Raw genomic sequence first — 26501 nt, 5'->3', positions numbered from 1 at the left:
AAGCGGCGCCATTTCGATGGAGTTCGAATTCGAAAGGTGCTTGCCTGGTATGTCAGCGCCTCCTCTCTTTTTTACTATGCCAGCCGAATCGCAAGCTTCGCAGCAGGAGCCATCAGTTAACCTCACTTCATTTATAACTGCCGCGATCTGGCACTACATGTAGAGTATGGCTGCTTGCGATATGCCTGCGTCCGGTTACGCAGCGCTGGCGTTCTGCTCATCGCTCGCTCCCACTTATACACCAGACGTCTGCCGGATTCTTGCTTCAAGCCTCTTAAACTGTGGCTCTCACTTCACCCGTTGTAAGGTGCTTTAAAAGCCAAAGCTATACTAAGCTAACATGAGCCAAGTGCATTGTTGCCGTAATTTGACCTTCAACAGGAAGAGCGGTGGTTCTGTGCCATCACGTGGTCCCAGGCAACTCGTCGCAGGTGCACGTGCGAGCCACCACGACCGCCATGAGGGCGCTGCCTGTCCAGCTCTGGAAAAGCAGCTAACCAGGGAACTTGCCGGTGGCTTAATAGAAGGGACCAACCAATGCCGCCTAAAAGGTTCAGGCCTGCGCCCTATGGGAGGGACGCCACGTCCGGTAGCCGTCGACAGCTTCGCCCAGCCAGATCGTCGTTGCCGCCGCACTCGGTGCCGGAACGGGATTGCCGTCGCACACAAACAAGACAAACCTAGGCTAGCGTTCTGTCATAAAGGGAAGCGCAGGTAACCTGCTGTGCAAGCGATATTGTGTTACGTGTAGTTTGGTCGTTTTCCACGAATTACGGGTGAATGAATGACTGCGCTACAAAAAACACGGCGAAATCTTTGCAGTTACTACGTCAGATTCTGCTCCTCCCGCATCCATCAGATTAATCAACTGAAGCCGACCGAAGACACATCTGTCAGTTGTCACCATCCTGCTAAGTTTATAGCCCATGCTACTGGATATTTCAAAGGCTGACTTTCCCACGTGAATCAAATAGAACCATTACAAGAGGAAAATGGACTGCGTGGCATTGGTAATCTGTTTATTATTTTCATCAAAATAAAGTGCACTGTAGCTTCAAGTTGACCATCCAAACCATAATTACCGCCTCGCAGGCTGCCTAAATGGGCTTGATCGATCATGATTATTCAACAACAAAAAATAACCATGAACAAACATAAATACCGCTTCAGAAATACAAAGCGTGAATAAGCATGAAGGTAGGGAATTTGTATTGACAAGTAAAATCTACAGAATCTTTCAACAAATCACAATCTCAGCCGTTAAATTTAATTAAAAGGAGCTCGACGCATGAACAGCTGACGTTAGTACCGCTGAGTACAACATCTGAACACTTGATAAATCATTAGTGATTTACCTTCTTTTGAGAAATAAATTTTTTATATTATCTTTCGTGGTTATTGTAATTTTGCTGCCAATAATACAAATCGTTGACACTTGCCACTACTTCGATCGCAAATGCACAGATCGTCGCATAGAGCATAGCGTTTAGTGGCCAGTCTTCTTAAGTACAGCAGTTTGAGAGCATACTTGGATAAAGCCGAAAAAAATGGGAATCCACGCCGACCCAACCGGTGTCAGACAAATAAGTGGTGCTCGCCGCAGCTTAATCGGCGACGCTATTTCTTCCTACCTACAGAACCGAATCAGGCAAATATACAGTCAAGTGTACTAACGAACAAAACTGACCTTCATAGACTATCTCTGTGTGAAATATGACAGCAAACAATCTAGTTATTCAGCCATTGAAAGCATTCTATGATTCCCTCTCAGAGGCAAGGCGGCTTTTACTTTTACGCAAAAATAGGCTTTGCACATTTTGCACAAAGCGCGCTGCAAGGGGGACAAAACGCAATGAAAGTACCCCTCAGGTTTGAAGAAGCTGTTATCTTGTGACCTTTTTGTGGCATGGCTCGCAGCCGCTTGTGCCGTTCGGCACAAGTCTCTCAGAAATGAGAAAACTTGAAACTTCGTCTCTTCATTGTAGTTGCCTTGGCAGTTCGGCACGCAACACTTGTGAGGCATGCCGACAGTACACCGGACGGTTAAGCACACCATACACGACGTTAAGTTGCAGAAACGTACACAAAGTAGAGCAGGGACACAAAACGCCACAGCCACACCGTCAGCAGTGCACCATAGCCGGCTGTGAATGACGCGCCTACCGGAAATGACGTTGCTCACGTGACAACATCGAGCTCTCAGGCCTTACCTTTTTACCAGGTACAAGGTTGAAAGTTGGGAGCTGTGTCTGCTGTGGCCTTCTGTCCTACTCCTACTCCTCGTTAGTCCTCGTTTTTCGCGCTACATTCAAAATTAATTTTTACCAGATGTTGAACAAACGCCTCGTAGACTTGTTTCAATCCTGCGCGTCACATTCCATGGCATCAGACACGTCATCGTTGGCCGCCGACGCCGCCACGCTGCTTCGAACGTTTCGTGTGCTGCATGCTGTATCGAAATCTCCCACGTCGAATAATGGAACCATCTAAGGAATTGTTTTATTAGGACTGCTGCTTGTTGTAAGCGCTGTCCCATACATCCGTAAAGAGCTACCACCTACCTGCACAATTAAGAATAAGAGATTCAGTTTGGTTTCTTTTGCGGTTTGAAGTCCTAAATCGATTCAGGCTATGAGAGACGCCGTAGTGGAGGGCTGCGGAAATTTCGACGATCTGGGGCTCCTTGCCGTGCACCAACGAAGAGAACACGGGTGCCTTGATTTTGTTACTGTTTTAGTGCTTATTTTATTCTAGGTACAAATAGAAAGATGTTTGCTAGCCCCGGTATCTGCTATCTGATGTCACAAGCGCCTGAACTGGGGCGGCGGAAATAAAGAGACAGCGAGGAAGGGGCCTGCATCGAAAAGCTACCGCCGAAGGATAAGATATCTATGCCGTCTTCTCCATTAAGAGGGGTTGGGTGAACGGTAGTACTCACGCTTGTCGGGATGAATAGGCGTCATACGTTTCAGGAATTTCTACAGTGTAGAAAGCGGTTGTTCGGAGAATCAATATTGGCGATTTGGTTGATTTGGATTGACAGACTTCGGATGACGATTATAGGTGTGCAGGACTTTCCAGGAACCAGCGCAAAGTGTCATATAGCGTTTATCTAGCTCATATGAGTCTCCGATGTAGCATTGTTCAAGTTTTCAAAGCATTCATAAGCCATGCAGTCCGGACTCAGACCAGCCTTCAGTTTCGTTATATTAATAGTATTGAGAAACCTAGCTAACGTGAGTTGAGATTGCACCCCGTTATAGCATAAACTGCATTCTGATCAAACATTCGGAGACCACAGGTGGTTGTGTATTGTGTTTATGAGATAAGGTGTGTGGAATAAAAGAGTTGAGAGCATTTCTCAGCGTGAGACACGCGATAAAAGCAGGACCAGCCGGACGTCTAAGCTTTCATCTTACGCCAATAGTTCCACACATCGAGGCTCTTACTGAGGTGAAACCAAGCGAAGTGCACCACGCCAACCAGAAATGACACTATAGACCTCGGTGATGAGACCTAGCTTCAGTCTTTAGCTGAAGACGGAGGAGAAGACGCAACAAGGGATCCAGTTGCCGTGAGTCTTAAAGTCAGTGTGACAGCGCTGTGTTCAAAAACAAACGAACGCTTCGAGAGTTTGGTGCCATGCTAGGCTTCTCGAGTTACGAAGTAGAAACTACCAAATCTCGCTTGCCAGTATTAGGATGCGTTTGTATACACAAAGTCGAGAGAATTTTTAGCTGCGGGAACACGCAACGCGACCCAGTAAGCATATATTGGTGACACAGGCAGAGCGATGCGTGGTATACGTAAGGCAGATCAATTGGAATGATTACGGGACCTCCACCACAAGTTCTGTTTGTGATACTAGGTAACTGCCTGTAATTCGCATTACCGGATATATTCTGGTAACTATGGTGCCATCTACTGGTGGATGTGATGAAGGTGCCCTCATCCAAGTTTATTTAACCCTTTTAACAAAGAGGGTATTGAGAAAATTTTAATATTTACGAAAGTATGATGACAGCCTCATCTGGCTTCAGCTGGACGAATACGGCTTACCATGCATTTACACGTGGCTGTTTGGCTGCTTGATTTTGCATTTGAGGGTTGTGATTATCTTTGATGATAGTTTCTCGTCCTGTTTACTGAGTGAGGAGAGATCATTTTGAAGGCGCAAGAAAAAAATAATGGGTATTGAGCAGATACGACTTGCACAAGGTGAAAAATCGTGGGAGTGCAATTTCAAGTTTAGGGATAACAAAGACGCAAGCTGGAGTTGAGAGCTGGTGAGGCTGTTGGACATGCTCCCGGTCCATTTTGACCTGTTATCTTCTTGCTTTTGTTAGTCAAGTTTCTCTCTTATATGGCTATTGTACCGCACCTAGATCATTTAATGACCGGAGCTCCTAGATGATTCACTAATGACAAATAAGTACCTAATAACCTTAGACATGACAAACAATTTATATACCACTTAGGTGTGAATGCGAAATCCGAGAGGTGCAGGAGCAGAGGTTTTATTTTATGCCTATTGAAATCAAACATATTGATTAAATCTAAAGATGAAAATTGGTTGATTTGACGCAGCAACCTGGTGAAAATTAGAAGGCTATTTGTTGGATATGACAGAGGAGTACATATGCGTTGTGTTAGGCGAATAAAATCACCTGCTAACCACGGCCATGAAAACCTTCGAAGAAAATTACATTCGAGTCCACAATATTTTATTGTTGTAATGCAGCTAGTAGCAGAGGGTGTTCCAGAAAGTTCTAATTCTGGATTTATTGCAGAGAATGCGCTAGACTTTGATGCTCGCGCTGCTGTGTTTATCAAAGCAGCCATGAATTGAAGGCATAGATGTTCAGACTAGAAACGATCGCTTAAGTCATCCACAGCGAAGCGTTTTTTTAGCAATTAAATTTATGTTTACACATGAAGCATTCTTAGCTGATGTGAAAAACCGTAGTTTCTGCTGGAGCTAAAAGGTCTGGGTTGCCAGCAGGTGGACAACTAGACTCAAACTGAACCTCACGGTTTCTATTGCCTCAGCATTCGAAAACTGCGTCAAGACGTCGACAGGGCTACTTTCGTTTTAAAGGTTATGCGGTCTTTCTTTAAGCAGCACCACTGTCTGAAAAACTCTGTGTGACAACTGAGGAGGCTTGACTCGATGACGTCCTTTGGCAACTGTAGTGCTTGTCATGACCACTCGTCTTTAGTTTGTGCGAAAATACGTTTAGATGAACTTTCCGCGTATTACAAAAGGCGCTAACATCAGCAACAGATGTTTAGTGGTTTTCAGGTCTCCGAAGCCCACCGAGCAATGTGGACTTTCTGGTTTCTGGGTTTAGGATTGCTTCTCGGTAAGCTTATCCCATTCCGATTCTGATCATCTAAATGTTTTATTAGGTGCTGGTACTTAGACAAGCCCAGGGCGGCGAAACACCGCTACCCTCTCCGTTTCCTGAACTGTTGCAGTGACCACTTCAAAGGAAATACGTTTTTCCAAGCCAACAATTACTTTAAGCTCGTAATGTGCACCAGCTAGGGCATTACGTTTTAGTGAGTTGTCGGCATGAAATCCTTTTGCTAAAACATCTTTGAGTGCTTCACTTTTTGTTCGCTAAGACCACATTCCTACTAGTTATAAAGTGGAGCCAGCCTCGTATCAGTGCGCTATACCTATGAAATATATCATGGCCATCCGTATTTGCAAGGTTAGCTGTTTAAATGTGGTCCAAACCGTTAAAATTCTTGAATCTATAATATGTCCTGTGTTACAACAAACAGAAACAGTTACAAGTGGAGAATACATAACGGCAGAAGCCTTGGTATGAAGCTTCTTCATGGAAGCAAAGAAAAATTAAATACTGAAAGTACTGAAATACGAGAGAGAAATAGAAGGAACAGATGTAAAGATAACCTACTGCTGGCCAAATGATCTATAGAGAAATCTGTGAAGTGCTCCCAAAAAGGGCTTCCAAAGATAATGCTCGTTTTTGCTTCCGGTAATTAATGATAGTTTTTAATTTACTTTGCTGACAGTGCTGCAGGGGCTATCTATGTAACGATTATACACTGATGTTTACCTTATTTGTAGAAATCCAATTGTGGGCGCCTTCATTCCATATATTGAAACGGTAGGTTTCTGCTCTGTGATGTTTGTTTCCTTCATATTCCAAAACATCATTTCAATTTTCGAAAGAGATACGACCCTCATTGTAATTTTAGAGAACGTGATTTTCCGGTATTTTCCAATTCCAAAAAGAATGATAATCATAGCAAAGTTCTTGCTTATTTTTTTATTGTTTTCAGTTAGGTCTTCGTGCTAATCAGATACGACTTCGGCAGAGGTTCAAATAGCATGTTGAGAGGTATAGCACTCCATAAGCAAAAAGCAAGAACATTTTTCTGCCACTCTTTAGAGCCGCAGTTTGAAAAATTGAAAAGAAAGTAAAAGCAAAGGCAAAACAGGGAAATCATCCAACCTGGTGATGGTGCCCCTCCATCCATGACGCTTCAGTTTGGTGACGTCATCTGTGGCATAGTATTTCGTACTCTGAAATACATGATGACATCATCAGTGGTGTAGAATGTCGTATCCTGAAATAAGTGACGTCAATAGTGGTGTAGTATTTTGTGCATTGACATTAATGGTTTCGTCATCAATGGATCAATATGTCGGGCATTGAAATTGCTGAGGACGTCATCAGTACTGTAGTATGTCATACTTTGAAATTAATGATGGCATCATCAGTAATGTAGAATGTCGTACCTTGTAATAAATGATGACGTCATCATTTGTGTAGTACGTCGAACATTGCAAGTATTAATGACGTCTTCTGTTGTATATAGTATGTCATGTGCACATGAGCACACACACTTATACACTCACAAACGCCCATACATACATACATACATACATACATACATACATACATACGTACATACGTACATACATACATACATACATACATACATACATACATACATACATACATACATACATACATACATACATACATACATACGTACATACGTACATACGTACATACATACATACATACATACATACATACATACATACATACATACATACATACATACATACATACATACATACATACATACATACATACATACATACATACATACATATATGCATACATACATACATACAGTCTTTGTCAAAAATATACAGCCCAAGGGTTTTGCTTCTAAGCCCAGTAACAGGGCACAGTACGCATCTGCTCTGCTTGAGATCTAGTAGACGACAAATCTAGTCCCCATTCTTCTCTATGCTTACCTATGTATTCCAGTATTCCTTCCAAGGGCTTAGTTAGAGTGCTTAGAAGCGAACCCCTTGGGCTGTATATTTTTGACAAAGGCTGTACATACATACATACATACATACATACATACATACATACATACATAGATACATACATACATACATACATACATACATACATACATACATACATACATACATACATACATACATACATACATACATACATACATACATACATACATACATACATACATACATACATACATACATACATACATACATACATACATACATACATACATACATACATACATACATACATACATACATACATACATACATACATACATACATACATACATACATACATACGTACGTACGTACATACATACACACACACACACACTAACTTATACGAAGCTGACCCAACGCCTTCGCTGACCCCGCCGGGCGTTCGATCAATGCCTCCCTGCGGCACCTTTCATTTGGCGCTTCCTCGAACGTCGCACCACATAGAAAATGCAGTACAGCAGCAGGAGGAGGATAAACTTCATTTTTGCCGACAGTAAGTAGTAAAATGTTTTGGGGTTATACTCCCCGCAAGGGGCCATGAGTTCATGGCGCTTAGCGACTTCTCGGGCTCTTGTCATGATCCTGATTTGTGGATGAGCTTCCACGAGCTCCATAACAGTGTTATAGATGCCTAATTCCAGAGGTTTCTTGGTGGGGGTCTGGTGAGGGAGGTGAAGATCCGTGTTGTATGCCTGTCTAATAAGACCGTCGACATAGTCCCGTTCTTAGCAGTGAACGTAGAGGTAAGGTAGGGTATATGTTAGGCGACTGATAACAAATGCTTCAACCAGACATCGTAAATCAGCCTCCCGCATACCCCAACGTTTGTTAGCATTGTGCTGAATGATATGAATGATATGGTAGACAGCTGCTGTGAGTTTAGCTAGAGTGTCGGTATTTTCCGATTGATTTGAATAAGAAGCCCCAATATCATAATGGTGGATGCTTCTCGTATAGGCTGGCTGCTAGCAGTGATGCAGATGAAAGGATGATCGCGAAAGCAGGATGAGCCTCGGATGAGGAGCAGCTCGGACTTTTGAGGGGATCATGAGAGGACTACTCCAGCTGCGTGGCGTTCAATGATATCTACTTCTCGCTGAAATGTGGATTCAATTTCGGCATCGTTGCCTGTGGAAATCCATAGGGTGATATCGTCTGCGTATAAGGTACCAGATAGCCGGGTTATAGCATGTAATTTAGGAGGTAACGTGAGCAAGGCGAGATTAAAAAGGAAAGGGGAGAGGTCTGATCCTTGGGGCGTTTCATTGCTTTCAAGGACAATATTGCCTGATAGTAAAAAAACAAAACTTACTTCAGCTGTCCGGATAGAAGCGTGCTTATGTCAAGTCCGAGGATAGCCTTTGCGCCCGATTTTTTAGAAGGGTATATCTCTTTCGACAGCTGCAGCATAATGTTCTGAGCGCAGAGATTTAGGCGGAAGCCAATCATAGTAGGAGGTAGGAGGCGATTATCTTCTACAAAATGGTTAAGCTGTTGAGAATGACGTGTTCCATTAGTATACTAGCACAGAAAGATGCTCGAGAGCTAGTCAATTGCCGGGCTTTGGTATGAAAGTCCCCCGTGCACGTTTCCATGCTGCGAGGATTTCACACTGTGTCCGGCAGTCATTCATAAAGGCGGTGAGGGTTTCAATGGATGGGACATTCAAATTACGAAACGTTTTGTTGCAAATGCCGTCTGGTCCAGGAGCAGAGCTAGGGCGGAGTTGAGTTAGCGTGAATCTTACCCGATCTCCGAAATATCTGCATCTAGAGTGAGATTATCATCACTCCTATAGGAGGGAGTGTAGAGAGCTTGGGGGTGGGCATTGAGATACCGTAGACGAAGTTCATCGAGGAGTTCTTGGTCGGAGCCGGGATGTTTATGAACTATGCGAGAAATACTGTCTTGTTGGGATATTTTGAAACCGTTCGGGTCTAAAAGGTAATGGTTTAATTGCCAGATGCAGGTGAGCCAGAGCTGGCCGCGCATGTTGTCGCAATCGTAGCTCCATTTTTGGGCAGCCAAGGCAAGAGTGTGAGCCTCGATTTGCTCATCTATAAGAACTGTCCGTCGTCGAAGCGTTCTATTGTGACGTTGCGTCTTCCAGCGGTTTTGCATGCTTTCGCGAGCCTGCCACAGATGGGGCAGATGGTTATCTATATTAGGTTGTTCAGCTGTTGTACGAGATTCCGTAGTAGTAGCAGAGGCTTCTATCTGGAGAGCAGACACCTATTCGTCCAAATTCTCAACCGGGCAGGGGCGTTCAGACAACGTAGCTCCAGAAACATCGGAAACCGTGATAGTAGTCGGGCGGCCTTTGATCTCCCCTTTTACGAGGGAGGAGTGCCAGCAAGACACCGTACATGAACTAAACGGCGGGATTAGAGGAAATTGTGTTCAAGATTCCGACGGTGTCAAGTACTCCATGAGTTTCTCCTTGGTCTCTTCTACGTATTGATTGTGAATGATACCTCGTATGTATTGTCCTGGTGGCGCCAAATAGGTGGCAACACAGTTTGGGGTGCTGAAGGTTAGGGTTTTGTGAACACAGTCAACTCGAAGGCGATCGGCTTTGATGTTGGAGTAAGCCAAACTGAGGCTTGATATGATGGCTATGCGAAGGGCGTTCTCGCCTCACGCACTTGAGGCGTCCTACCGAATGATGACTTTGAAATCTTCACGAGGGAGACGTGTCAGCGGCGGAGCGCGGTTAGTCAGCTTGCGTAACGTGGAGGGATACAAAAGCTGAGACGCGCTATGCTCTTCGTTCGAGGAACGCGACTATGCAAGCGGCGGTCTGGGTTGGCGTATTGAAGACGACGAAGCAGCGGAGCCGTGTTCGTAACAGCGGGCTACGTAGGTGCAGTCTTTGGGTACATACTTTTCAGGGGGTAGATCCTCGCCTTCCACGGGAACAATGCCCATGCTTAGCATAGCACTGTATCCGGTGACGAAGCGAAGCCTGTTCCCAATGCCGATAGGCTTAACAAGGCTGGTGCCGGGCTCGGCGGAATAAAGTAGTAATTTAGGTCGCAAAAACGGAGTGCCGGTCCTGAAAATGGGCATCGCAGGTGCCAGGCATCTTGATGAATCGCGGAACACGCAATACAATACCATGGAAGGTAAAACGCCGCTCAGAACATAAAACATTTTAGAGGGAAATTTGGACCACTAAAGGGCAATGAAGAGAAAGCCATTATAGCGCTGAGGACTGTAGCCCTCCTTCTCTTCTTTCACTCCCACATTCTTAGCTTCCTTTATGGCGTGGTACATGTGTCAAACGAAGAATTGTGACAGATACTGCACCTTTTCTGCAATCTAAACCACTTTCAAGGCTGTGTTTGGATGGAGGCCAAACGAATAGGCATCCCTGTGCTGTGCGATATCTGTGCACGTCAAAACATATAGATGACGTCCTCTACAACACGCGACGCATAGAAACTACAACCGAAACCCCTACCCTTGACTCACGCCTAGCCCACCTCTGGGAGACTTATTATGGCATCCTGGGACGCTGGAAAAACAATAAACAAAACAGACGACATAAAAAGCGGCTGGCTGCGCTTCAGACCCAAATAGAACAATATTCTGAGGAGCTGTGCAGAGCAAATTGGGGACAAGTATGTGATAGAATCGCGGGAAAACTGTCCACCAAACACGCATAGCAACTTCGGTGACATCTCATTGACCCTACACGCACTACGTCAACAACACAACACCAGGTGACACGCCTCTTACACGAACACATTGAAGATCCCGACGCCCTCCTAGACGCACTTCAAAACACGCACACCTCTCTGGGAGCCCCCACACCTCTACCCCCGTATAAAGGAGAGCCCAATTCGACACTGGACACAGAGTTGACGGAGACAGAAGTCATAGCAGCCCTCCTTAGTCTCCGAACTCTGCACCTGGTCCGGACCAAATCACAAACACAATGCTCCGTAATCTAGAAGGCCAGTTGGTCGCCAAAATTATGGCATACTTTAACCAGTGCTGGGTGGAGGGTGTCCTCCCGCAGTCATGGCGTCATGCGAAGGTTATATTTATACCTAAACCTAACAAACCACTTACACTCAAAAACCTTCTCCCGATTTCGCTAGCCTCTTGCCTCGAAAAGCTCTTCGAACATCTGTTAGGCAGACTTACAACACATATGGCAGACAACAATCTATATCCGCACAGCATGGAGGGATTCCGACGCCATCTGTCCGCACAGGACGCCATGGTACAACTCATCCAAGACATTTTTAACCCACTTCTTCTTTGTCACACCAAGGCAGTCTTAACTTTGGATATTTCCATAGCTTTTGATCGCATCGAACATTGGGCGATCATGACTGCCCTATCCACATTGAATGTAGATGCGCAAACGTACACTTATATTCGAGAATTCCTCACTCACCGCATGACTGAGGTACACTTCGGCCCTCTTTCTTCCTCCTCATACATGCTTCGTCCGTCCTCTCCCCTTTTTTGCTTAATGTCAATCTAATTCCTCAAGCCCGAAAACTGTCAGACCTCCCGCATCTGAAACACACCCTCAATGCCGATGACATCACGCTGTGGACCACGCACGGCAGTGATGGCGGTATAGAAGGCACCTTACAGGAAGCAGCCACCCAGACCAAAAATTACGCTTTAAGCATCTGACTGTCTTGCTTCCCAGATAAGTCCGAACTACTGCTCATCCGCGCCAAGAACCGCCATGCCCCCCACTCCCCTATTACTATTAAACGGAATGGGAGCCCAGTAACGGGAGTTGAAACCATCCGCGTATTGGGCCTACACAACCAGAGCAATGGTAAAAACACCACCACACTTATGAAATTCAGGCAGGTTGCATGTGCGATATCGCACCTTATCTGCAGAGTTTCGGGCCACCATAAGGGCATGAAGGAGCGTGACCTTTGTCGCCTCATTCATGCCTTCGTCCTCAGAAACCTGCTTTGCACTTCTCCTTACCTACAACATTCCAAACATCACATAAACGCTTTGGATGCCTTGATCCCCTGGAATAAAAAGCTGCGCTTCACCTTCCCCTCAACGCACCCATAGACAGCTTGCTAGGCCTGGATATACACAACACGATTGGGGAGCTCGTGGAGGCAAACCGACAGGCCCAATACATCCGACTCACGCAAACATTCACTGGGCGGTATATCCTGACTCCCTTGGAATCAAGATACCGGCTAACGACCCAACCCTTTTCTCCATCCCTCGACACATGCACCAAGGACTACTTATCAAGCCACTCCCGAAAAATATTCATCCATCCTACCATGATCAACGCTACAGAACTAGTGCAAAGGCGCTCCACCGATATTATGGCAGTGAGTCGGACGCCATATGGGTGGACGTTGCATGAACGGGTGATGAAGCGACCGCAGCCGTGGTGGATTCCTCCTCATCCCCTCTCATCGCATAACCTCTCCCACCAGACACCTCCCCAGAAGCCGCAGAGGAAGCTGCTATTGCATTTGCCATAACCCGTACGGAAGCCCAGTACAGTTTAACTGATTCAAAAACAGCAATTCCAAATTTTGCAAGGGGCCGAGTCCATGTCCCTGTTATAGCATACTGGACTTGCCTAATGCACTACCGCCCCGCCATGTGGAGCTTATATTGGTGCCTGCGCACTCCGAGAATCCCGGAAACGAGGCTGCCAACTTTTTAGGTCGAGGTTTTTAAACCGAGCTCAGGTGGCCTCTAATCCGGGATTTACGAAGGAGCGCATGCACTCGCTCAGCGAGCTGACGCAGGCCTACAGAGCCTCGCGCCATCTAAAACCCGCCCCACCCCTTCCTAGACAATAAACACGCAACACTATGGCGCAGGCTTCAAACACACACTCTTCGTTCACCCCTTACCCTTTCCCAGTACCATCCCTTCTTCCACACTTCTGCTTGTACTCTTTGTCCAGAAAGCTTTTCCTCTTGCCTCCACATTCTCTCCCTCTGCTCGGCGGACCCTTCCCTGCGGGGCCTAGAGCAACTAAAGACCTGGGAGGACTGGGAGACCCTGCTGCGTTCGGAGGACCCGGTCGCAGACCATCGCCACCGGCCGGGCTGACAGTGTTATGATCCTGAGGAACATAAACACTTGAATTTCAGTGGGGTCGTGCTGGGACCCAGAGGCCTGTGCACCCTGAGCTCCTACGTGAAATAACGGTTTTCTCTTTCTCTCAAATATCTCCAGGTGGTGGAAATTACTCCCTAGCCCTCCACTTCGGCTCCTCTTTCTATCCACTTGTGCTCCCACCTTCCTTCCTCCTTTACGGCGCGGTTAAAATGGCCATGGAAACAATTGTGATAGATACTGCGCCTTTCCCTTCCTGTGAACCATTATTATTATTATTATTATTATTATTGTCAATGATGCCTGCTGTACTAATGCCTCCTAGACATCTTGCTCTGCTTCGGTTTGCTGTGTAGTGCGGTGCACGAGCAAATGGCAAATGAAAGGCGCAGCACTGACGCCTGGATCGGAACTTTGAGGGGGTTAGGTGGCTACTCCTGGCCCTACGGGGCTGGGACAGGAATGTCACTGCCACTTGCAGAGGGGGCTATCATGCCACCATATTTTCATCTGTCGTATGCCGTCATTGCACACGCTACCTTTTCGATGGTGGACGACAGATGTTGCGATGCGCGTCTTTTGTCTTCTCTATTTTTTCTTCTATCCGCATGAGGCAGCAGAGGTGGCTCATCTGCAGAGCCAGTAGCAGGCCCGTACATTTTCTTTTGTCTTCCTTCAGTCGCAACAACAACGACCTTTGATCGGACACCCGGTGGGGTCAGCCTCGTATATGAATATATAGTCTGGTGACGCCAGGAATTGTCATGACGGCACATCGCGCGAACCTTGTAGAACACAACCAGCATTTCATTGAACACATCAAAGTTTACCGACGTTATGTACTTTGTTTACAGGACAGAAAAGGCGAAGTATCTGTAACTCGCGAAATCCGCTATCATTCTCACGATAGACAAGAGGAATTATGAAACTCTTTTCACGATTCGGGAAGTGGCCCAATACCCTCGCCGGGGTGCTTATTACCAAACCATATCCCGTAGGAGCACTCGAGCAGAGGACGCTCTGGCGCGTTGATGGATGGATGGAATATAGGAGCGTCCCGTTTGAAACGGGGTGGTAGCAGTAGCTATCATGCTCATTTTTCTCCATATATCTTAATTATTGATTTAGAATGGTCAAGTAAACCATCATTATATTTATTAAATTTTTGTTCCTACGTTACTTACATTATGTCACTTCTCTGCTTTTAAGCCACCAATCTTCCTGTCGTTTTTTGCTAGTTTCCACCGCCGGTTTATTTACCCGGCCACTGGTATCTCTAAACCCCAGAGCTTCAGGAACAGTGATTGCGCCTGCATCAACTTCCGGATGGATACCATTACATTCGAGAATAATATGGTCAATTGTTTCACTGGAGTTTCCACATACAGCACATGCGTCATCTCCATTGTTAAATTTCTTTTTGTAGCTGCGTGTTCTAAGGCACCCTGATCTAGCTTCAAAAAATAGGGCACTGCCTTTTGAGTTACAAAAGAAATCTTCCTTCCTGATCTGCATTTAGGCACCCGTGAAGGGGAGCGAAGGGACCGAGGCCGCCCAATTGCGGCAAAAAGCGATAGGAAGGTCACTCGCCGAGAGATCCGTAGGCACGGTCAGATCGAAAATACCGAAGGAGATGTTCCGCGTAGTGCTGCGACCGCACGGCGGCGCCGATCAGCTGACAAGGAAAGCGGGACCGAAGCTGCGCCAGGTCCTAGTTACGGCTGCAGGCCTCAAGCTGAACGGGGAAGACAGATTCATCGCCAACCCGAAGAATCAGTCCCTACTAATTATGACCCCGGAGCTCGGCAGGGCGAAGCGGTACGAGCAAATTACGACCATAAAAATCGGGCCAGTTGAGATAGACGCAACTGCTCACGCGGCCATGCCGGAGGGCGGCAAGGGCGTCATATACGACGTTCCGCTGGACGTCACGGAGGAGGAAATTCGGCAGGGACTCAGAGATAACCCTGGCTACATTGGAGCAAGGAGGCTCGGGAAAAAGTCTAAAACCGTGCTCATCATTTTCGAAGACCAAGAAGTCCCGCGAGAGGTATGGTTCAACGGATTGCTATACCGGTGCAACCTCTACAAAAAGAAATTCGATGTGTGCTACGCATGCGGCAACCTAGGACATCGGTCGGACGTCTGCCCGGACCCCACCAGCCCTCGATGCCGAGGGTGCAGAATGCTTAATCCACCGGAGGGGCACGAACAAAATTGCGAGCCGCAATGCCTACTGTGCGGCAGCTGCCACCTCCTGGGGCACAACCGCTGCAGAAGCATGTACCGGACCCCGCACATTCTCAAAGTCCGACAAGCAGAGAAAGAAGCCACCCAGGCTCAAAACAAGCAGCAAGAGCCAACGAAAACCCGGGGCAGATCGAGAGGAAGAGGCGACGCCGCGGGCACAACGGGCCATGCGAGAGACTCCAGCACATCCGTCACCAGAGATGAGCCCAGATCCAAAAGCAAGAACAGGGGGCCGCCACAACCACCGCCACCCAAGGACGACAAGAACCACTGGCCGAAGCCAGGGGAGACGCCGGCCGGACAAGCAAAGACGAATGAAGAAGTTAACGCAGGCGGTAAGTCGGTCAGCTTCGCTAGCGGGGTCTCCAAAGAAAAAAACTTGGAACTTTCGGAATTACAACAGACTCAAGCCGAGCATAGCAAAGAAATCAGAATCATTAAAGAAGACATCAAAGAGTTTGAAGAAACCATCAAATGCCTAGTCGAGATAATTAAAGAGTTAAAAGAGGCAAAAGCTACACCTGCACCGGCACCTCCGATGCTCAGGCAGCCCGTCATACGGGGCCCCGGTGGGGCAAGCGAGAGCAATTGTGGCAGGGACAGTGACGACTCAGATGAAATGAATATCGATCAGGCTAGACCCGCGAAACGTAAATCAGACGACACTAGTGTAATTGGACAAGCCAGAAAGCACGTGGCTTTTAGAAACTTAGTCAAGGATGAAATCATAGACTTCGAATTGAACCTGAATAAGAAACTTGAGGCGAGATTTGGAGTGCTAGAAAAGATGCTTCAAGCCCTTTGCAACGCATCGGGCATACAATATCAAAATCATAATGGATCCCAAAAGGTCTAAAATTTGGCAATGGAATTGCCGGTCGTTGTCAATGAAGCGATGGCTCTTGCAACAGTACGTAGCTAGCCAGAACACACAGCCTTTGGCAATGGCTCTGCAGGAAACGCGAGGTGTATGGAAGCTTTCGGGGTACAAAAGCTACGATAGCGGGAAGGGAAGTAAAACACAGGTCGTGACGTACGTCAAAAACAACGTCGCCGTCGTCCAGCACGAAGTAGGTAACAGGGAGACCGAAACGGTCTTTGTGGAAATCCTGAACGGTAAAAAGAACAGAGGCAGCATATTTCTACTCAATGTGTACAGCTCCCCGAAGTGCACGAAGGCGAGGTTTGGCCCGATATTTAAGAGAGCGATTAGCCTGTCAGGTAAGAACCCACTAATAATAGCCAGTGATTTTAATGCCAGACATCGAGAATGGGGTTACACGACCAGCAACCCGAAGGTCAAACGCTGTTGGAAGATATCACTGAGTCAAACCTCCACATCGCTAACGACATTAGATGCCCGACGAGGGTGGGCAACAGTGTGTCAGCGGACACAAACCCGGACTTGACTCTCTGCCATAGAACTGGCATAGTCAAATGGACGAATAAGCATCAGGATCTAGGTAGCGACCACTACGTGCTAGAGGTAGAACTAAGTAGGAAAGTGAGCGTTAAGCGCGCTGTGTGTCGGACGGAAACCCAAGTGGATTGGGATAAATTCAGACAGATCAGAGAACGGGAAGTAATTGGAGATATAGAGTGCATTCAAAATTGGGCCGCCCAATTATTTACCCATGTCAACGAGGCCACCGAAGAAATTAAAGGCGAAGCTCTGCCTGAGGCGATGGATAGCAGGCCATTCGGCATGTTCAAAAAGAAAGAAGAGCTAACGAAGAAGCTCAAAAAGCAAAAGTGTAACCGCAATCTCAGGAGAGAGATAGCCAGACACAACGTCGAAATAGAAAAATACGCCCGGAAACTCGAGTCGCAACGTTGGGATAACAAATGCGACGGGATGGAGGGCACCATGAATGGGGCCAAGACGTGGCAACTGCTCAGGTTCCTGATTGACCCGACTAAGTCCAAAACGGTTGCCAATATAGAACAGGTCAAGGCGAGGTATAAATTTAAGGGTACGGACAAACAGCTCATTGACAAGCTCAAGTCCATGTGCGTAGCTCCCCCCGCCACCGCGCATTACAGAGATTACAACGGACCGGCGAACAGCGAGCTTGACGCGTCCATAACAGTGGCAGAAGTCAGAGCGGAGCTGCACGGCCTAAAAAGACGCTCGGCCCCCGGGCGGACCTCGTTAATACCAAGATTCTCGCAAATCTGGACGACGAATCGATCAATGCCCTAAACAAATATTTAAATCAGGTGTGGGAGAGTGGTCAAGTACCCCAAGAGTGGAAGAGGGCTAAGATCACCCTAATCCACAAGCAGGGAAAACCACCGGGCTTGGAGAATCTCCGCCCAATATCACTAACATCCTGCGTAGGCAAACTACTTGAGAAAGTTATTCAGAGGAGGCTAACCAAATACACCGAAGAGAATGATGTGTGGCCGGCTGAATTGGTCGGATTCAGGCCCGGCCTTTGTACGCAAGATACCATGCTCAGACTACATAACGATGTTGTCAGAGACTTCAGGAAAAAAATACGAAAGCTATTCTAGGCTTAGGTCTTAAGAAAGCTTTCGACAACGTCAGCCACGACGCCATTCTCGACGGGCTCGCTGAGCTAAGAGTAGGCGAGAGAACCTACAACTACATTAGATCATTCCTGCGAGACAGGATGGCGATCATCAGCTTTCAGGGCTTAAATTCGGAGGAGTTCCCGCTGGGTAACAGAGGAACTCCACAGGGGGCTGTGCTCTCACCTTTCCTTTATAACATCGTAATGAGGAAGCTCCTCCGTAAGCTTGGCCATCTAGATCACTTAAAACTAAGCATCTACGCGGACGATGTGACCGTCTGGATGTGCGAAGGGAACGACTCGTACATCACATCCAGGCTCCAAGAGGCAGCAGATATAATCAGCAAACACGCAGAGGACGAAGGTCTATGCTCCTCGCCAGAAAAATCGGAGCTCCTGGTAATGACCAGCAGTAGTGGGAAGATAACTCCAGATATCAAAATTAAAGTCAACGGAAACGAAGTCCGGAAAGTAGATGAAATTAGAATATTAGGTATGATTATCAACCGCAGGGGTAGTAACAAAAGCCTGATTAAGAAATTAAAAGATCGCGCGGAGCTCGTAGTCAGAGTATTTAAGAAGACGTCCAACAGAAGGAGTGGTCTCACGGAGGCTAGTAGACTCAGACTCATGCAAGCTTTTGTCACGAGCAGAATGTGCTACGCGACTCCATTCCTAAATATCACCAAGACCGAAAAACAAAAATTGAACACCATAATTAGGAGATGCACGAAGTGCGCTCTAGGACTCCCCATAACTACTTCTAACGACATTCTAGAGAAAATGGGGTTGCATAATGAGTGGAAAGAGCTGGCTGCGGCGGTCAGGCTGTCCCAGAGAGAGCGACTCGCAGGAACGGCGGCAGGTAGGCAAATCCTCGATTGGGTAAACCTACTAGCGCCCGGGGAAGGCGAAAGTGTCAGAGAAAGCATAGATCGAGAAATCAGAAAGCATCTATACGTCTCGCCCATACCGAAGAACATGCACCCCATACACGACGAGGGGAGGAGGAAAAGCAGAGCTAAGCACCTCGCTAACAAATTGGACAAACTCCCGCCGGGATCGGTCGCCTACACCGATGCAGCGATCGGGAAAGAAGGCGACGTAACCTCGGTCGCCCTATTGGACACTGGGATCGCCATATGAATAGAAAGAAATCGAGATCTACCGCCGGTAGAGGCGGAGGAGATTGCGATAGTCATTGCCATTGCACGACCAGGCGTGAAAAACGTCATCAGCGATAGCAAAGCGGCGTTTAGAAATTTTAGCAAGTGTAGAGTCAGCAATCGTGCTGCAAAACTTCTGAACGAGTCGTCTCTCGCCGAAAGCGTGACCATAATCTGGACCCCAGCACACGCCGGTCTCGCCGGCAACGAGGCTGACCACATGCTCGCCCGCTCCTCGCTACCTCGGGGTGCTGCGGACGCCTCCACAACATCTAAAACCAAAGAATGTATAGGTACCTTTAGGGATGTAACCGACAACTTGAAAAAAGACCGGAGGATATATCCGCCACCGGTTAGATCCCTGAGTAAAAAGGAATCGTACGACTGGAGAAGACTCCAAGCTCGAAATTTCTTATCGCCCCTGTGGAGGACGGGTGCCAGAGGGCGGAAGAGGGACGGTGCAGAAACCGAAATTTGTAAATTTTGCGGCCACGTGGCAACATTAGATCATATAATATGGAGATGCGTTCGTGCCCCAGGGCGCAACGCGATTAAAACTAGCGATGAATGGGAGACCACGCTAAGAAGCTCCGACGAAAAAACACAGCGATTCGCCGTCCGCCTGGCGGCCGAGGCTGAAGACCTCTTCTCCTAGACGGGGCCGGGTGTCCTCTGGCCGCGGTGTGACAGACTGCCTCCCCGGACGCCTGCGTGCCGACACGTAGGTGGCGGCTGCACCATATTCGGCGGAAATAAATGTTATTCCTCCTCCTCCTCCACTTACGGTATAATTCCACACTCTGTTTCTTTTCCATCGAATTTATCCAATTTTTACCTTCTGTGTTTTTCACCTGTTGCTTAATGCTCTTTATTTCTCCGTCCTTGTGACTAGCATACTTACTAGTTAGTTTCCTAGTTCTTGTCCTCCATTGTGAGTCCATGCTTTTTAAGTACAGGTATTTAAATACTTTAGCTGCCCATCTGTTACTGTCCAATTTCCTCAGGCGTTCCTCATATCATTATTTACTCTGAGCTTTCCGTACTTCGAAAGATGCCCAGCCCATATCTCCCTGTACCGCCTCATTTGTAGTTTTGCCGTGGGCACCTAGTGTTAATCGTCCAACGGATCTCTGATTTGTTTCTAATGTCGACTGTACCTCTGATTTTAGGCACAAAACCGCATTTCCGAAAGTAAGTCCGGGCAACATAATTCCTTTCCAAATACCCCTCAAAACCTCATACCTATTGTATCTCCACAATGCCTTATGCTTCATTATCCCGGCATTCCTTCGCCCTTTGTCCTTGAGTGATTGCTCATGCTTTCCAATGTATGCCAATCCTTCATTTACCCATACCCCCAGATATTTATATTCAGCTACTCTAGGTATTTCATGGCCTTGCATTTTAAGACCCTGATCAGTTGAGCCGTTTCAAATCATCAGACCCGACTTAATTGCCCTAAAACTGAAGCCTAGAGCGTCCCCTTTGTCTCCTCATTACTTAGCTAGAGTTTGCAATTCTTCCAGACTCTCAGCTAGCAGCACAATATCGTCTGCATACATCAAAACGGGGGGCGCTGCTCTACCGCCTTTCCACCTAATCTATATGGGAGGTTAAATCCTAAGTTACTGCCTTGTATCCTCCGTTCCAGGTTTATCATATAAAGCATGAACAGTACCGGTGATAGAGGACAGCCTTGTCTTAATCCTTTGCATACTTTTACAACCTCCGTACTTCTTATCCCTTCCCACGTAATTTCTACTTTGTTATCCCGATATATTTCATGTAGGAACTCTATTATCTCATAACCGATACCTTCTTCTTTAATTATGTTCCACAGGAGTTCCCTGCTTACGCTGCCGTATGCCCCTTTTATGTCCAGGAAGGAAAAATACAAAGGTCTATTTTCCACTCTAGATATTTCGATGCATTGGGTAAGAACGAACAGGCTATCATCTAAGCGCCTACCATTTCTAAAGCCGTTCTGAAGTTCTCCGAGTATCTTGTTACTTTCAACCCATGCTTGCACCTTTAATTTCACCACCTGCATGGCTAACCTGTACATAACATATGCTATGGTAATCGGCCTGTAGGATTTTATGTGCATCCTGTCTCCTTTCCCTTTATAAATCAAATTCATTTTACTCGGCCGCCAGCTGTCCGGAATTTGCTTATTCGTTATGACTGTTTCCAGAGCTTTTAACAACGTTTCCTTACTTTTTGGACCGAGTTCATTAATCAGCTTGATCGGAATTCCATCTATTCCTGTAGATGTGTGGTTAGGAATATTTTTTCTGCATTTTTCCAGTTTAGATTGGTCCGTTCTAAGCTGCTTTGTATTCTGCTATCTTGTGTTGCTTCCTGATTTGCGGAGATTATCCTATCGTCATTCTTAAATGACTCGGCTATAACTGATGTAATGTAGTTCACTGCGTTATCTCCCTTTAAACAATTTCCCTCGTTATCTTGAATCCGATCCTGCTTTCTTTGATTCTTCTTCCCTAGCCAGCTTATATGGTTCCAGAATTTTCTTGCTTCGCCTCTAGAGGCATCGTGTATGTCAGCCATCCAGCGATCGGTGAACTGTCTTATTTTACTTTGGACGAGGGCCTTCACCTGAAGTTTCTTTTGTCGATATGATTCACATATTTGGTCGATTTCCTCCTGAGATACCTGTGCTTTCTCTGCCATTCCGTGTTCCCTTGAAGCAGCCCGTCATTGTTCAATAGCTTCCCTGATTTCCTTATTCCACCAGCTCCGTGGCTTCCTCTTTCCATTCCAGCGGTTTGCTACTTTAACCTCCTGAATTTTCCTCCTTATGAGTAGTTCTACCTGTTCATAATCCCAGTCTTCCAGGGGGCTTTTCTGCATTGCTTCCTCTATGTCTGCCGCTATTTGATCGTCGTTTAATTTTGCGTTTACGTTTTGTGTAAGTTCCATTTCTCTTTTCATCAAGGGCCTCATCTGCAGACTAATACGTTTATGATCACTTCCCAGACTACACTCCCCTTCTTCGTCTATTTCCATTTTTGTGACCTTGCTATAAATTTCCTGCGACATTAGACAATAGTCAATGGTCGTCTGCCTGTCGCGGAATTTCCCCGTGATTTGGCCTTCACATTTTGTTTCTCTATTTCCTATAACTAGATCGTGTCGCTCACAGAAATCTAGCATTAGCTTCCCGTTACAATCCGTGTATCCATCCAGATCGTCGATGTGGCCGTTCATGTCCCCCAGTAGAATAATATTGGCCCCGTTTCCAAACTGGCTTATATCGTCACTGAGACATTCAACAAGATCCCTGTTTTCTTGCCTGCATTGATGTCCTGTTCCTAAATAAACTACCCCTAGCCATGTCCTTATGCCGGCAATTGTTCCTGAAACCCAGATATGTTCTTTACAAGATGATTTAATTCTTTGCCAATTTGTTCCCTGGTGTATCAACATACGTACCCCTCCACCCTTATTGAACCTGAATTCCTCTAAGCAACGCCACCTGGCGTCAAATTGCGGATATATTGTCTAAACGAACAATAGCGCATTTAAAAGCCATTATCCCCGTTTCTTTTGTGGCGCAATGGATTAACACCACCCAGCCCTGCAGTGAAGCTACTGAAACATCTGTTCGAATCTTGTGTTGTAATTTTTTTTTCGGAATTTTTTTTTTCAGTTGCCTTCACCGCAATTACTTCCTGCCTCCAGTGAGTGAATGTTACCTTTAGGATGCGTTCAGAGAGGCCATTCAGCAACAATCGCCGTTTATCTCGCTGAGAGCGTCGTCGGCTCCAGTGCGCCTACGGGATATGGTACCACCCCGGCGGCCAAAATACGTCGCCGGGGTGGTACAGTGGTAAGACGCCCGACTACTGTGCCGGAGTACCCGGGTTCGAACCCGACCACGACGGCTGCGTTACGATGGAGGCGAAACGAAGTGGCGTCCGTGTGCTGTGCGATGGCAGTGCAGGCTAAAGATCCCCAGGTGGTCGAAATTAATGCGTAGCCCTCCACTACGGCTCCCCTTTCTCTCTTTCCACTTTCACTCCCACCTTCATCCCTTACCTTAAGGCGCGGTTCAGGTGTCAACAGAAAACAAGTGAGACAGATACTGCGCCTTTCCCTTCCTGTGAACCAATTATTATTAAGTGGCGCAATTGATAGAGCGCTCAGCTTGGGATCGAATGAATGGAGGTTAGACTCCCGGTGGAGACAAGGTTAATTTATTTTTACTCTCGCCCTCGAAAGCATGACACTTCTGCTCACAGCTTTCTGTGCAACAATGATGAGACATTAGAGGCTTTCGGCCTAAAAGTTCGGAGCTCATATGCGCGTGCGTCTGCACACCAGCCAACCTGGCGAATGAATGAATGAATGAAAAACTTTATTTACACAAAGGGAATTCTCCCGGCGTTGGTGGGACCCTCAGTCCAGGGCCCCAGTGGCCTTTGCCGTCTTGCGCGCTCTGTCAGTCAGCTTGAGCTGGTCGTAAGGCGTCGAGCAGGACAGCGCAGCCTCCCACTGCTCCGGTGTTGGTGTGGTGTTTATTGGTGCTACCTGTGTTTCTTGACAGGCCCATGTAACATGGTAGAGTGTAGGGGGTTCTCCGCATAGTGGGCATTTATTTTCATATGTAGTGGGGTGGATTTTACTGAGTAGACTCAGATTGAGGTATGTGTTAGTCTGTAGCTGTCTCCAGGCAACCGACTGCTCTCTATTGAGATCTTCGTGGGGAGGTGGATAGATCCTCCTTAAGGTTCTTTGATGTTCAAGGATGGCTCCATAGCGTCTAGTGACTGCGTCCGGTTCCCCGTCATTGTGCGCCCCCCGATTGGCGTATCCTCGGGCATTGGCGTCGGCCCGTTGGTTACCTTTGGCAGTCTCATGGCCTGGTGTCCACGTTATGAAGCATCTCGAAAAGCTGATTTTTCTTGCCTTGAGTATGCTGATGGCCACAGTGGATATGCGTCCGCTGCTATACCTTCTGCATACTTCTTGCGAGTCCGTAATTATTTTTGTGGTAGCCTCCTCACCCTGGTGGGTGATAGAGCGATTGCCGCTTCCTCAGCCTCGAGAATTTTGTTGCTCTTGATCGAGGCGCAGTTGACTTCTTTAAGCTGGTGATCAACCACACTGGCTACCGCTCCGCGTTGTTCTTTGTATGTGGTCGCGTCGACTTACAATATGTTTTTTTCCCTGCGAGGCTTCTTTCGTATGCCTCGGATCTTGCCTCTCTTCTGGCCTTGTGTATTTTCGGATGCATGTTTTTCGGAATCGGATTGACCTTAATGATCTCTCTTATTTCTTTCGGTATGCTGCCCGTGCTGTTTATTTCTCTGCAAGCATCGCTCATGCCCCGTATATTTAGCGTGTTCCTTCCCGTTTGCGTCTGCATGAGTCTTATTTTCTGCGCGAGAAGGTGGGCCTCGATGTGATCTTGCACTGTGTTGTTTATGCCCAGTTTACTGAATTTTTCTGTCGAGGTGTTGACCGGTAGTCCAAGAGCGCATTTGTAGGCTTTCCTCAGGATTGCCTCCAGTTGTTCTTCCACGTTGGGCGTTTAGTTGGTGAGAGTGACCTTCTTAGTGACTTTTTCCCAATCGGATTTGATACCCTCTGCCCAATCCTTAATGTCCTTGATCTCTGTATCCTCGGACTCCGCCCTGGTCTTTCTATAGGCTTCCCACTGTGTGAGTCTAGCTTAGCCATAATTTTTCCTGATCGGAAGAGTTTCTATCTGGATGCGCAAGATGCAGTGGTCACTGCCTAGCGTCTCCCCATCGTTTTCCCATCTTGCCTGCCTTATTCCTTTGACGAACGCTAAGTCTGGGCACGAATCGCGGTTGATGCTATTTCCCACTCGCGTTGGCTGGGTGTGATCTGCGATTAGGCTGAGGCTTCTGCGATCAGCTTCTCTGGCTAGATCCTTGCCTTTCGGAGTTTCTCTGACATAGCCCCAGCTTTTATGCCAGGCATTAAAGTCCCCAAGGATGAGAAGACCCCTCTTGCCTGCTGCTTGTTCTGCCTTGCCCAGCAGGTAGCTGAAGCTAGCGTTCTTTTGGCTGGGCGGGCTGTATACGTTAAGCAGGAAGATGCTTTCTTGGCTTCTCTTTTGGGTAATGACTTCGATAAGAACGTGGTCAATGTCCGCTCCGTCGATGTCGTGTCTGATTGCGGTGATAGTTTTGGCAACCAGCGTGGCGACCTTGCTTTCCCCCTGCCCCTCATATGCTGAGTAACCCGGGAGAGTGGGTGATGAGCCGGTTTCCTGTGCGGCGATGATGTCTGGCGGTACTGTACAATTTGTGATATGTTGTTTAAGAAGACCCCGCTTTTTGCTGATCCCGCGGCAGTTCCATTGCCATATTTCAAGGGTTTCCAACTTGACCGAGCTCTTACGGTGCCTCGCCATGCTCGGTCAATGGCCTATTATAGGGTTTGCCTCTGGATTTCATGCTCGTGAATTGTACTAGACGTTCTCTATCTCTGCGCCTCTGCTTGGATGTTAGAAATGAGATTACTAAGATTAGCTAGGGAGTTGTTCGTGGCTGCCATGGCAGTTGCGAATTCTTGCCGCCCTATGGTGGCTGGCTGAGTTTCTGAGTTTCATCTGTTCGCAGGTTCGTGTCGGTCTGCCCTGTTCTCTGGGCTTTGAGCTCTTCTATAAGGTCGTTAAGTTTCTGTCTCAGTTCAGCATTTTCCGCCCTGAGTGTCTGAATGGTTTGTCTTAGTTCTTGCACTTCGTTAAGTTGTCCACTAGTGTTTTTACAGAATTGTGCCTGCGCGTTCGTGTTCTTTGGAACAGTGGGAGAAGTAGAGCAAAGCTGCGCTGCCCAGCTCAGTGCCTGTCACATTTCTCCGTGGATAAACTGATTGGTTTATAGGAAGGGAAAGAGGCGGTAACTGTCTCACTTGTTTTTATGTGGACACCTCAACCGCGCCGTAAGCGAGCCCTAAGGAAAAGGAGGAAAGTGGGAGTGAAGAAAAGAGAAAATGGAGGGCTTCGGGCCAACGCGCAGCAGATGCTTTAGCGTGAGTGAGTGAAAAACTTTATTAAGTATATTTAAGGGAGGGGATGTGTAGGTGGGGTCCCTAGTCCGGGACTCC

General features: G+C 47.0%; 1 protein-coding gene across 2 annotated transcripts in view; it reads left to right on the top strand.

Moving 5' to 3' along the window:
* Nucleotides 1-5255: 5255 nt before the first annotated feature.
* Nucleotides 5256-26501, top strand: part of LOC146175083 (uncharacterized) — a 72490-nt gene continuing 51244 nt past the window's right edge. For both annotated transcript variants that reach the window (XM_084583521.1, XM_084583520.1), the window contains exon 1: nucleotides 5256-5363. In XM_084583521.1, the coding sequence (XP_084439647.1) occupies nucleotides 5285-5363 (79 nt within the window). In that variant the 5' untranslated portion in view covers nucleotides 5256-5284. The remainder of the gene's footprint in view (nucleotides 5364-26501) is intronic.

Source organism: Amblyomma maculatum, chromosome 11, assembly GCF_055883805.1.
Source record: "Amblyomma maculatum isolate TAMU_Amacu chromosome 11, ASM5588380v1, whole genome shotgun sequence".
Taxonomy (NCBI): Eukaryota; Metazoa; Arthropoda; class Arachnida; order Ixodida; family Ixodidae; genus Amblyomma; species Amblyomma maculatum.
This window is presented reverse-complemented; position numbering and strand designations above follow the sequence as displayed.